The sequence below is a fragment of the Oryctolagus cuniculus genome, chromosome 18, assembly GCF_051225735.1.
Source record: "Oryctolagus cuniculus isolate XC-2025 breed Fujian yellow rabbit chromosome 18, ASM5122573v1, whole genome shotgun sequence".
NCBI lineage: Eukaryota > Metazoa > Chordata > Mammalia > Lagomorpha > Leporidae > Oryctolagus > Oryctolagus cuniculus.
Window position 1 is genome coordinate 44,605,734 of NC_142884.1, and position 13,578 is coordinate 44,619,311.

Sequence of the window (13,578 nt, forward strand, 5' to 3'; positions counted from 1 at the left end):
CTGCACCCATGTGGGGGACCTGGATGAAGCTCCTGGATCCTGACTTCATATTGGCCCAGCTCTGGCCACTGTGGCCATTTGGGGAGTGAACCAGTAAATGGAAGATCTTGCTCTCTGTCTCTCCCTTTCCCTCTCTGTGTATAATTCTGCTTTTCAAATAAATAAATCATTAAAAAAAAAAAAAAAAAAGCACAAGCACTAGGAAGTCAGCGGAGGCAGTGATCTGTCCCTTGGGTGGCTGAGGCCGGTCCCGTGTGCTCTCCCGGGGCCCAGGCCCGCCCATCCGCTTTCACAGGTGAGAGGTGTCACAGCCACTGACAAGGCTCCTGGAGAGGCACTTAGTCCTTTTCATTTGTAGCTGCAACCCTGAGGCCCAGAGAGGGACACTGACCTGTCCAACATCACACAGTGGACGGAGACACCATCCAGACCTCTGGCTCCTACTTCCTGAGTGCCTGCTGGGCCCCGGGTTTGCAGCCATGAACATGATGCTGCCAGCGCATCCCCAGGGCAGAGAGAGGTGATGAATCCAGAGAACGGGCACGCAAGTTTCTGGCCGTGGTGCTCTGCCATGAGGTCAACGCCCGAGAAGGGGGGAGTGTGAGAAGGTGCGGGTGCCAGCCAAGGGAGGGAGCCCGAGGCTGAGGGAGGCGGGTGTGGCAGGAAGAGATGTCAGGGATGAGGGTGGAGCCGGCTGCAGGGCCTGGGGAGGTTTAGGGAGAGGGCTGCCCCGTTCTGCCGACTTCCACTTAGTCGGATAACTGGCGTCTGTAAACACGGCCTGCGTGGAGGGAGCCAGTAGCAGCTCTGCAGGCGAGCGGTGTAGACAGAGAGGAGTGCAGGGAGCAGTGGGGCCGGGGAGGCGGAGGAGAGGAGGGGGTCGTGGGCGCACCTGAGACATGGAGATGCCGTGTCCCTTCCGAGGTGGAGGCTGTGGCAGGCGACCCCCTGCCTCCGGTATTTGGGAGTGCTGGATTGTGATGCCTATTGGACATCCCCGTAGGGATGCTGTGTGGGCAGCAGGACCCCTGGCAGGTGGTGGCCGGAGTTCGGGGGTCAGCTGGGCTAGAGGGTCGAGACTTCCTATCTGAACGTACTCCAGGGCAATCGCAGGGCTGGCTACTGGCTTTCCCTGGGGGTCCCCGACCAGGGCAGGGGGTGTTTGCTGGGGCGCAGCGGGGACCCGCCGACAGAGGGGCAGGCAGGTCTCACCCCACAGCTCAGGGCCCGTCCTGCGGGGAGAGGCAGCGGCCAGGCCTCCACCGAGTTTCCGCGGTGACACAGAGAACAAGTGGACTTTGTTACCGCGGTGGCTTTTCTGAAGTCTGCTCTCCGTAACAGCTCAGCGGGCGCGGTGGAAATTCTGACTTGGGTCCGATGCCGAGGAGGTTTTACTGGCTTCAAGTAGCTTGGGTTAGGCCGTAAAAGCTGCCTTGCGTCACACGTTTTCACTGCCATGGGGGCGGGGTGGGGAAGGGCCCTGATGTTTGTAGCGACCCCTCCCCCACGGCCATGTTCCTTCCCGCCCATCCCTCCAGAAACAGATGTTTCGTCTCAGTCCCCTTCGGACCTCCAAGGAGAGCGGCCGGCAGCCTGAGCCGCAGGGAGGAAAGGGGCCGGAAAAGCTCGTTTCTTTTCTCTTTGCCCTCAGCAAAGCCCAGGGACAGGCGCGTGCCGCCCAGGGACGCGGGACTGTGAGTGCAGGATCCCGGTGGCCATGCCGCTCTGGCCCGCTGGAGAAGCCGGGAGCTGCCCCGGGGGCCACCCCCAGGAGCCCTGCACTGGGTCACCGCCTGTTCTGGGGGCAGTGGCACTCAAAGCCCTGGGTTTACAAAGTCAGGGTTTTTTGGATTCTTCTGGAAACTCAACTCGAATGCGTTTCAGTTTTTGGTTCCTGGAACGGAGGAATCCTAGGGGAGGTGGTGCCTTAAGAGGCCTGGCGCCGCAGTTCACTAGGCTAGTCCTCCGCCTTGCAGCGCCGGCACACCGGGTTCTAGGCCCGGTAGGGGCGCTGGATTCTGTCCCGGTTGCCCCTCTTCCAGTCCAGCTCTCTACTGTGGCCAGGGAGTGCAGTGGAGGATGGCCCAAGTGCTTGGGCCCTGCACCCCATGAGAGACCAGGATAAGTACCTGGCTCCTGCCATTGGATCAGCACGGTGCACCGGCCGCAGCGGCCATTGGAGGGTGAACCAACGGCAAAGGAAGACCTTTCTCTCTGTCTCTCTCTCTCACTGTCCACTCTGCCTGCGCCCAGGAGCTGGAACTGTGGCATCATACACACGTGTGCCAGTGGAGGGCTCGCTCTCCCCATCCCCCCCACGCCATCTCTCCCTCCCCTCCTGTTGGCATCCCCTGGAGGGGGCAGCAGCGGCCCCTGCCAGCTCTAGGCACTCCAGCGGGCACAGAGACCCTGCTAGCCAGCTCAGCCGCTCCCTCAGCCCCGCACGACCCCGGCAGCCTGGGGAGTCTGAATGGAGAGAGACAGCCGTCTTCACCAGTGGAGGATAAAATGCCGAATTGTGCAAATGTGACACAAACACAGCCCGTGCACACACTCCATGAAGGCCATTCCCACTTGGAAGGAGCAACCCGGACTGGACTGAGTTACTGGAATTAAGACTTATTCTATGCATCTGCTCTCCCACAATATGGCGCTGGGAGAGGAGAAAACAGCTTCTACGCAGCTGCCTCTTGCCAACTTGAGTGATGACCTCCAGGAGCTGATCCTGCTCCTGATTGGAGGAGAGCAGCGTACTCAGCGTGTGGGTAGCAGAGTTGGGATTGGTGGAAGAGGACTATAAAGGAGGAGAGAGACAACATGCACCAGGAACATCTAAGGGGAACACCTGGAGGAACACCTGTGCAGCCCCCGAGAGAGCCGGCCGGCGGTGTGCTGCTCTCCCGCGGAAGTGGGGAAAGTGGCAGGGGGAACCGCCCTTCCACGGAGGTGGAAGGGTCGGTAGCCAACCCGGGAAGAACCAGCAGCAAACCCGGGGAGGGCCGAGCAGACAAAAGAACAGCGCAGGGTCCTATGTCGTTCCTCCACGAAGAGGGGGAGCGACAGAAGGGGCCCTGTGTGAGGGAGGAGCCAGACGCATGGTTCCTCAGCCCCTCGGCGACCTCTGCTTGGTTCTGTCCGAGGCCCAGCCACAGAGACCATGGATGGAACAAGCCTGGGGGTGTGGGCATGCTGGGGTGTCCTGGAGCTGTCCTGGGATCAGCCTTCCAGAGAGCACAGAGGTGGAGGGTGGGGGAGGGGCGCTTATCCGGGGACACCAGATGCCCTTTTTCTTATCTTTGTTTTAAAAAGTTATTTATTTGAAAATCAGAGTTACAAAGACAGGGGGAGAAAGAGAGAAGTTCCATCCGCTGGTTCACTCCCCAGATGGTGGCATCGACTGGAGCTGGGCCAGGCCAAAGCCAGGAGCCAGGAGCTTCTTCAGGGCCTCCCACGTGGGTGCAGGGGCCCACACACTTGGGCCATCTTCTGCTGCTTTCCCAGGTGCATTAGCAGGGAGCTGAATCGGAAGTGGAGCAGCCGGGACTGGAACCGGCACCCACATGGGATGCTGGCACAGCAGGTGGCGGCTCTATCTGCTATACCACAACATGAGCCCCCAGACCCTCTTATTAGGAGAACACAAAGGACTGCTGGACATGCAGGAGCAGGTGGGACCGGGCCCAGTGGCTGGGGAGCTGGGAAACCAGACTCTCAGTGTGCGCCCCCTGGGTTCAAACCCCTGCTTCTGCTGTTTGCTCTCAGTTGCTCCATTTTGATGCTGGGATGCACCTAGTGTGGACCAGGCTTGCTCGGCGTCTCCGGCGCTCAGACAGTTGATGGGGTGGCGGGGATGCAGGTGGGGTGCCAGCCTCCCAGGTATCAAGGCGGGGAAGACAGAGGCCCTGGCGGGGGAGGGGCCATCAGCAGGGAGATGGCATGATTGATGGCACCTCTCCAACTTCCTTTCCTCTTTTGTGAGATGTAGTTGCTGTCGAGTCCTGCACCGGGTTATTGAGAGGCCGTGGTAAGCTCCTGTGAACTCCACCTTCTCCCCCCCCCCCCCCCATAGCCCTCCGATGTGGGTGAGGGCATTTACAAACAGATCTGTGTATCTCTAGCCGCGCCCTCCCCAGAGGGCCTGAGGCACGTAGTGCCAGAAACCATTTGGCTGGAATGTACACCCGATACCTTCCTCCTCACTGCCAGCAGGTTCCCCCGCCTAATTATATTTGGCGTAGGCTAATATTAAAACTCCTCGGCATTCCCTCTAACAGCTGCTGGCGGAGGGGCAGGGCCTCCGAAACATCCTGGCAGGCGACCCTGAGGCTGAAATACTTGTAGCAGATAACGTGGCCGAGGACAGTTGAGAAGGGCGAGTGTCCGAGCTGCAGCCAGCAAGCCCTGGCTGGTGTTCAGTCTTAACGTTGTATCAGCCGAGAAGAGTGTGCCAGGTGCCGGGGCCAGCCGAGGTGTCCGCTGGGCACCTGCAGCGTTGGTCATTTCTGGTCGTTGCTGGGGCCTGCTTTTAGTCCCAACTGTGTCTCAGGTTTGTCCCTTCTTTCAAAGTTGACTGACCTGGTATCAGACTTCTCTGGATTGTGTTCAGGGGGCTGGCATGTGCTGCTCGCATCCAGGGTTTGGATGTTAGCCTCAGCTTCAGCGCCCTCCTCCCCCAGGCCAGCGCCCAGTTTCGATCCAGCCAGAATGTATGGCGTGTTTGCTCCCATAGACAGCTTTCCTTGTGCCCACCTATGGGATCCGGTGGCTGAATACTTGCTCTCTGCACTTGTGTGGGCCACGCCAGACACATGCCAGCCCAGAGCGTTGAACCGGCAGGGCCCCGTGAGAACCAGGCCGTGCAGGTGTGGAGGCTCCTTGCAGTAATCAGGGGGTCCCAGCCAGGACCCTGCCCATGCCGCATGTGCAAGTTAGAAAAAGACACCGTTCTGCCTTCTGTGCTGGAGCGTCGTGTGCAATACCTGTATCTGAGATGCCTGCCTCGTGGTGGCGCCTCCTGGGGTTGAACCATGCACAAGGTGCTTCCCAGGACTGGTCTCATGTGACCCCAAGTGATCCCACGCTGAGGGACAGGAGCCCAGAGGTCCGTGCCCCGCCCTCACTGCCTGGTGGGGTGGGGCTGCAAGAGGATGGGCCTGGTGCGTCTCCCAGCCCTTCTGCTGCTGCTCTTTGGGTGGCACCAGCTGTCAGCACCCCTGCCCGCTGGGCTCTGCTGCCCTCCCCCTGCACCCCTGCTATTTGCCAGGATAAACAGTCCTGAGAAAGTGACTGTGGCTGTCCCCAGCCTGCAGTCCCAAAGCAGCCTGGAGGCCTCCCTCTGGGCCCCTGGGGGCGTGGCCAGGGGTGGGGTGGGGGTGGGAGATGGGAGTCCAGACCCCGGATCAAAGTTGCCACCCTTCAGGTATTTCCTCACTCCCTTCTTTCTCTCCCTCTTCCTGCTGCCCACCCCCCCACTTTAAACTGGGGGAGGGGAAAGGGAAGAGACCGTCTTTGATCTCAGCGGAGGAAAAAAGTCTGTTCTGTTCAGGCTTTTGGCTAACACAACAAACAGTGTTTAAAATTTAACTTTGCTTAATTAATTAGTAATTCTGTTTAATGCTGTCTGATCTCCCTCCAAAAGGTATTTTGAAGCTTGAGAAGAGAACATCAAAGGGAGCCGGGTGAAGATGGTCAAGTAATGCATTTAATCTGGCAGTTGCTGGGGGTGGAGTTCTGCCAGGTTGGGAGCTAATGTGGGAGAGAACCGTCACTGGGTAAACACAGCGAGCTGACTGCTCGTGGCTGCGGCGTGAGCGGGACAGGGAGCTGCTTCCAAAGACGAGACCCGTCACTAGTTACCCGCCCCCCACCCTGTGCTGTTTTGGACTGAGAATTGGTTTTGTGAAAGTAGAGATGACTTTTTTTTTCCTTCTGTGGCCACAGTGTATGGTTGGGCAGGTTGTGTACTACGCAAGAGTTTGCAGGCTAGTGTAGTCAGTAGGGAGTAGAGGATTGCGTTCACCCAAAGCAGTGATCCCCGAACTTTTCTGTAAAAGGCCACATGGTGCATATTTTAGATTCTGAGGGCTGTGCGGTCTCTGTTGCAACTGTTCCACTCTGCTGTTGTGGAATGAAAGCAGCCACATAGCGTGTGTGTGAGCGTGGCTGTGTCCCAATAAAACTTTATTTAGAACAACAGTGGGCGGGCCTTGGCTCACAGGGTAAGTTTGCCATCTCTAGCCATGAGTCGCCCAGCGGTGCTTCCCTGGGAGGTGAAAGGTTTGCTTTCTTCCCTCCTCTGCCTACTTCCTCTCTTGTTCTACCTTTTCCTCTGCTTTCCTGGCTTGCTTTAAATTAGGAACTTGCATTGAAGAGTAATCAGATTCTCCCTGAAATTATGCCTCTTTTGGAAGATAATCTCCAGAGAGGAACTCTCTGAGCTCAGCAGGAATTAGAGACAGAGGGTGAAGTCAGGCTCAGGTGCCCAAGTCCACCTCTGCCAAGCGTCATTATCTTGTTCCTGGTTGCTGTGCCTGGGAGCCCCCCCCCCAAGGAGTGCCATTCACCCTGTACCTGCTGCCTGTGTGTGTGTGTGGGGGGGTGGTTTGGGCTGCACAGGGATGGCCCGAGGCTGTGGTGGTTGCCTGGCTTTGCTTCCAGAGGCTTCGTATGTGAACATAGGCACAGGGCCCCTGAGTCCCGGCCCCAACCTCTGACCACTTCTCTGCCACTTCCTCTGGCCCTGGGCATGGGGGCTCTGGGTGCCGGCAGTCCCTGTCCCACCCCTTAAGGCCTCAGGGCAAGATGGGTTGCAGTCCTGCTGCCCAAGTGTGCCCAGCTGGTGCTGCCGGAGGACCCTGGCTTGTCCTCTGACCATGGCTGCCCTGGGGGGGGGGTGGGGACTGGGTGGTTTACTGAGCAGGGATGGAGCAGAGACCTCTGGATAAAGGACAGTCCAGGCCCTGCTGGTCCTTGGAGGAGGGGGAAGTTTTCCATCCCTTCTCCCAGGCAAGGAGAAAGGACGGAGGCAGGGAGGGAGGACCAGAGGGAAGACAGGCTCTCCAGTGCGTGGGCTGGGACAGTGAGAAGGAGAGAGCAGAGACAGAGGTTCTGTTCTTTGGGTTTTATCAAGTGGAACATGAAAGGCAACACTGAACCCGAAGGTGCTTTTCTGATAACTTCCCTTTGAACTTGAAGTTTGGTTTCGATAAGCCTGGCCGGCTTGCAGCTGGCATCTGCAGCCAGGACCTCTGCAGGGGGAGGTGCAGCTTTGAAGATGGAGCTGAGGCCTTGTTTTGTTTTGTCCACCCCGGGGGCGGTGAAGGGAGGGTGCTGCCAGCCGTGAAGTCTCTGGTTTCTCCAGGGCGGCGATTTTAGGGCAAGGGGGGTCATCTGGATCTGGGATACCCGTGAGGACCATGACTCACTGACATCCTTGGCAAAGCCAGCATTGATTGAGCACTGACTGTGTGCTAAGTAAGCTCTTCCTGTTTCTCCATTCTGCAGACCAGGAGATCAAGCCCCAGAGAGGAGTCAGTGGCAGAGTGCGAATCTGAGCCCGGATGTGACTGAGCCTGGCCTCTCACTGCTGCGCTCTCGGCCAGCTCTGCTGCACCTGCCCGGGCTGCTGGCGCGAGTCCTCAGTGCTGGGAAGGCGCCCGCCCTGGCTGAGCCACGCACGGGATGACAGCAGCGCCTGCCCCCTGGTGGCCGGGTGGTAGTGGCTGTGCTGTGTGTCCTCTGCCCCCCGTGGTGGTGGCAGCTCTGGCACCACAGGGCACCAGCTGGTGTGCATGGCGGAGTCTGGGTGGCACAGGCGGAATGCTGTGGCTGGCGGCTTCCAATAGGCTCAGAGGGAAGAGAAGGAAAGATCCCCAGGCCCAGTGGGCAGGGGAGCTGGGGATGGAGCTGCTGGCCCTGGCCTTCTGTGCCTGCCATGTCTGTGCCAGGAACTGGGTGACCCGCCAGCTCCTCCCTCTCCCTGTCCCACTAACTTCTGGGCTGTGTTGATGTAGTGATCATGAATCCAGTGACGTAGCGATTGTGTATCCATTCATGTTCCAAAAGCCTCCACTTGGAAAAAACTCAGCTTCCGGCTGCCCTGATTGCCCAGGGTCAGCGAGGTGGGGTCCTCATTCCCCTGAACCCACCGCTCCTGGCCGGGAGCTGAGTGCTGGGCTGCCTCAGAGCCCTTTGTGTTCATAGCTCGTTGAATATCCTGGGTGCGTGACCATTGGCGTCCTTGTTTCACAGCGGGAGAAACTGCAGTCTAACGGAGTGCTTGTGAACTTGATGCGGCTGCTTGGGTTCAAATCCCAGCTCAGTCACTGCCAGCAGAGCCCTGAGCTGTTCGTACCTCGGTTATCCCATCTGGGAAATAGAGCTACTGATAGTAGCTGCCACCAGGGGTTGCTGGTGAGCAGTGTGGGTGGGATCTGGTGCAGTGCGGGCTCGCTGTCTCATCTTTATGCACAGTGGCGCCAAGGAACGAGAGACACACAGTGCGAGGGTTACAGTGGGTGGGACTTGGGTGACCACTGTGCTGAGAGCTCTGACCTGGGGGCAGGTGCCAAGCTGCCGGGCTGAGAACCAGTCCTCAGCAGGGACACCTGCCAGGCCGGGTGAGTGTAGTGGGGCTGGGGGTGTGGGGGCTGCCACCTGCTTTCCTGGCCTGGGCCTCATTGCTCCAGGCTCCTGACTTCCCGAGCAAGCCCAGCCTTTTTCTCTCGCTGGGCATCGCAGCTCCCCGTGAGGCTCTCTCGGCAGCCTGGCCACCCTCATGCAGGGGGACCCAGGAGGGTCCCTCTAGTGGGAGCCAGACTTATGAACAACAGAGTCACTCCCCAGTGCGATAAAGGGAGTCTAATGAGAGAAGAGCTGTGAACACATTCTAGAAAAGTGTGTCCCTGGGCAAACCTGAGCCCTGTCACCCAAGCAGAGACCAAATGGGCAGAAGGGGCCAAAGGGGTCAGGTGGGGCACCTGCCAGGTTGGATGGAGCCTTGTCTTCTGGGGCTAAGGTCAAGGTCCTCGCATGTGACCCTGAACTGCACTCCTGGCACCTCTTGGAGGTGTTCGGCAGAATGGTGTCATTGGGTCACGGGATTTCATGTTTCCCACTGCACCTGCCAGGACACGCAGAGGCATGTGACCTTTGAGGAGGGGGAGATTCCAGGGGAGCTTCCTCCCCGAAGCTGCGACGTATGTGCATGTGGGTGCGTGCGTGCGTGCCTTTCACCACCTGGGTTGGACTGTTCCTCTCCCTCCTCCTGATCCCCCCACCCCACCCCGGGCAGCGTGCTCCCCTGCTTGGGCCCGGACAGGAGCATCTTTGAGGAGGCCCAGGTGTCAGCTGTGAGACTGTAGGAAATGTCCCTGGTCCCCTAGCTCCTGAAGCTCCCCGTGCCCTCATCTTCCTGCCCCTAGGCCGGACACTGCCCTGGGGGGTGGGAGTGGGGGGCACGTTCCTGTGCAGGACTTGAACACGCAGGCTGCAGGTCGTGAGGATGGGCAGAGGGTGGACACCTGACAGGCCGGGTGGGTGCCCGGCGTGGCTGGTGAGGATGCGCCCTGCTTGGGGAGCCCCCTGCAGCTGCCCCAGGCACTCCCAGGCAGCAGAGAGCAGAGTGATGCAGACCCCAGCCAACAGGCAGGGCGGGGGCAGAGGTGCCCTGCATGCCAGGTCCCAGGGACAAAGCCACGGCAGGCCCGGGGCCCTGACAGCCTCCAATGGGAGCCCCTGCCTCCCCCTTTCTCCCTCGCTCCCCGCAGTGGCCTTGCCCCCGGAGAAGACAGAGGCACCTGGCAGTGGAGATGAGAAGAGGATGGAGAAGGCCGGCGAGTCTTGTCCGGGCTCCAAGAAGCAGCTCAAGTTTGAGGTGAGCCCCATCTACTGGCTCTGGGGCTGCTTTTCCAGGTGGGAGGGCCCCTCACTTCTCAGGCAAACAGCCCCACTCTGGGGTCACCCTGGCTCTGCACATGTCCCCAAGCACTTGCCACTGCTCAGCTCATCCAACCTGGCCTTGGCCCCTCCATGTGGGGTGGCAGCCAGAAGATTGAGCCATGCTGGGAGGCACCAGGGTGGACCAGGGCAGATGGGACCCTGGCCCTGTGGCTGCTGTTAGTTTCTCCTTCCAACTCCTGAGCCTGTTTTGGGGGCACAGGGTGGGTGGACGCCCTCCTGGCCAGAGGGCAGAGGACCTGGGCAAGTCCCTGACCCTCTCCGAGCCTCAGTTTCCCGACATGGTCAACATGAGAGCTGTGCCCTCTGAGAGCTCACTGTCCATCCCGCACCCTGCCCCCAGCCCATCTAACCCCAACTGCGTACCGAATACCTTCTCTGTAGTGGGCACAGCACCAGATATCTAGAGCAGGGCCCAGGCCTGCCCAGGCAGAGTTCACTGGCCGCTCTTCCTTCCCTCTGCTGTCTCTCGGAGTCAGCAGTCTGGGGTTCCCATCCCAGCTGTGCCTCTCAATGGCTGTTACATCCCTTCATGTCTCAGCCGCTCACTTGCCTTGCCTGTAAGGTGGGATGGTGTTGACATTGACCTCCGTGGGATGCTGCTCCTGCCTCCAGAGGGTGTCTGGGACAGGGGGGTGTGCTTTCCTTCTCCGCCCAATGTGGATTGGCCATGGTCCCGCCCTCACTGGGCAGTGTTGAGATGGGGACAGCCACACTGAAGATGGGGATCTGGGAGCGTGAAGGGCAGGGGAGTCGCCTGAGTCAGACCAGAGGGGCACAGGGTGGGGGACACTGTGGCCAATCCAGACCCTGCATTGCCCCAGGGGAGAGCAAGCAGCGGCCATAGATAGAGGTCAGGGAGGCGATGTCTGAGCTGGGGCTGGGGGTGTAGGATAGGAGTTGGGAGAGCCCTTGTGTAAGGGAGTCTGGGGCACAGGAAGGGCATTTTGGAAAGAGGGAACAGCAGGAGCAAAGGCCGGGAGGCTGCACTGGGCTGGCAGGTTAGGGGTGGGAGCGACGAGCTGCACTAAGGCTCCCATGGGGACGGTGGGCGTGCAGGTGGTGACTCGGAAAAGGAGCCAATGGGCAGGCCCACGGGGACAGTGGGTACGGAGGTGGTGACTTGGAAAAGGATCAGACGGGTGGACAGTGTCTGACTGAGGAGCTAGGGCTGCCAGCTTTTTTCTGGTGCCCAACACCTGGCTCCCTGCACAGCCTTTGGGGGTGTTGAGCAGCCCAGACCCAGGCCCCATCTTTGCTGGACACTTGGGTGTGTTTGCTTCTGTGGAGGGGGCAGCCTGACCAAGCCCTGGTCCCTTGGGACTGAGCCATGGTCCCTGAAGGGGACTCACCTAGGACTCCCTGGGTGGGTGGGAGGCCAAACAGACCCACAGTGTGACAGGGACCGGCAGGTGCAATGGTGACTTCAAACCCAAGCTGTCTTAGAAGCAGGCAGACACTCATGGTGTGTGTGTGTGTGCACGTGTGTGCAGCGTGTGTGTCATGCCGCACGAAACGGCGCCTTGCAGAGCAGAGTGGGCATTTGGCAGGCATCAGACGGGCATGTCACAACTGAGGGAAGGTTGACTTTGAACTCAGCGTGGGCCGCCCGAGAACTGCTGGAAGGAAGTGGCTAGAGCTGCAGAAGCCGCGGGCAGGCCTGCCGTGCTCGGCGCACTCCTGCCAGCCTTCGTGGGCTGCAGCCGTTCCCCTGTCTGGGGCTCTGAGCCCGTCCTCTGCCAGCCAGCTGGGGCCCTGCGTCTTCACGGCAGGAGGAGAGATGGAGTGAGGCACACACATCCCAGAACAGAACGGCCCGCCAGCGTCCGTTCTCACCGTGAGAGAATCTTACAGCTCTCAAAGGCTTTTCCTCCAAATGACCACCCTTTCTAGAACCTTCCACCAGACCAAGCCCTCCCAAGGAGGGAGCTTTGCCGCCTCCAGCTCAGATTCACGGTGGGCCACTGTGCATAATGAGGAAGAGGCTGCTGGATTAATCATAGAGCAGAAGGAATAGCAGCTACGACCACGCGCTGGGCGTCTGCTCCGCACGCAGGTCACCAGTGCCCGAGCATAGATGGAGCCTCCCGTCCCACTTCCCCCAGGCAGCCCAAGACAAGGGTGTGCGGGCAGCTAGTGAGTTTGGGAGGTGATCCCAGGGACGGGGAAGAGAGAGGCCGGGGAGGGTGGCCCAGTGCACAGGCCGCTGGGCTCTGTCCCTCTGGGGTCCTCCGAGAGCCAGCTGTGTAGAAAGCGCTCAGACTCGCCCCCTGGAGGAGGAAGTGGGGGTGGGAATGCCTCCTGCAGGCCTGTTCTCCCTTGTTCAGGGCCCTGGGCTGGTTCTGGGGTGCTGAGGACGGAGGGTGGGAAAAGTCTGTCATGGCTGCAGGGATACTCCAAGCTGGGCCCAGGGCGCCTGGGGTGGGGCATTTAATCTTCCCAGCAACCTCATGGGGCAGATAGACACATCAGCTTGCATTGTCTACACAAGGGGAAACTGAGGCACGGAGCAACACAGGGACGTGCCCTGGGTCCTGCAGCCGTGGAAGGCAAAGCAGGGCCTGTGCCCTGGGCCACCCTGGAAGTTAAGCCCTCATGGCCCGGCAGTCCAGGTGGCCCACCCTGAGGTCCTGGCCGGGCCTCCGACATTGGGATTTCCTGCGACACTCCTTTCACTTGCAGCCCTTGGGAATCTCTAAGGTTCCTCCCCCATGAGTGTGTCCTTTGTCCTGGGAGAGCAGAGGCTGCCTGGTGCCCCTGCAGGGTCTCTTCCCCGGCCAGGCCTCCCTGGCTGGTCCTGGCACTCCTCCAGGGCAGGGCCTGGCCTCTGGAGCCCGCCCCCCCCATACCCCGTCAAGCGCAGCTGGTGCGCCGCTGATGGGTGAGCAGCCCCGCTGTGTGCGTGTGCCCAGGAGCTGCAGTGCGACGTGTCAGTGGAGGAAGACAGCCGGCAGGAGTGGACCTTCACCCTGTATGACTTCGACAACAATGGCAAGGTCACCCGCGAGGTGAGTGTCATGATCACTGTTCCGCCGCCTGTCACTTGTCATGGGGCCCTCGGGCCTGGAGGCCAGGCCCCGCCTCCCTCACATAGGTCTTGCTCCTAAGCGGGGGGGGGGTGGGGGGGTGGCAAGTGGGCCTCCTGGAGGTCTGGAGGAGTTGCCAGTGCATGGGGAGAGGTGATGGGAAGGGCTTGGGACCACCCCGGGCCACATCCCTGCTCAGCTGCCCTACCCAGGAGCTTGGGGCCTGGAGGGGGAGGTGCTACACAGTGGCCTCGTGAGCCTCCTGCAGGCGGGGCACCCTCTGCAGTCACAGCTCTGACTGCAGCCTCCACCCAAGCTCATCCTTCCCCGTCTGCGTGCCTGCCTCTCTGTCTGTCTGTCTGTCTCTCCCTCCCACACCGTGAGCTCCTCTTGCCCTTCCTCTGTGCCTGTGTCTTTGTCATTGGATCACCTGCTTTGCACTATTTTGGGGGACATGACTGGAACAAAACAGACAGTTCTCACTTTGTGTCTCTGACAGTCTGATGAGGGTGGCAGGTCCATATAGTCAGAGAACTGTGGCTGGGAGGTGTTCAGTAAAGGAAATAAACAGGGTGGTACAAAAGAGACTGGCTGG

At 60.1% G+C, this 13,578-nt stretch overlaps 1 protein-coding gene across 2 annotated transcripts in view; it reads left to right on the top strand.

Annotated features, from left to right (window-relative positions):
• The window catches only part of NKD1 (NKD inhibitor of Wnt signaling pathway 1), an 84,836-nt gene that overhangs the window by 58,804 nt on the left and 12,454 nt on the right, over window positions 1-13,578 (top strand). For both annotated transcript variants that reach the window (XM_051833876.3, XM_089319099.1), the window contains 2 exons: window positions 9,768-9,874; window positions 12,870-12,965. In XM_051833876.3, the coding sequence (XP_051689836.2) occupies window positions 9,768-9,874; window positions 12,870-12,965 (203 nt within the window). The remainder of the gene's footprint in view (window positions 1-9,767; window positions 9,875-12,869; window positions 12,966-13,578) is intronic.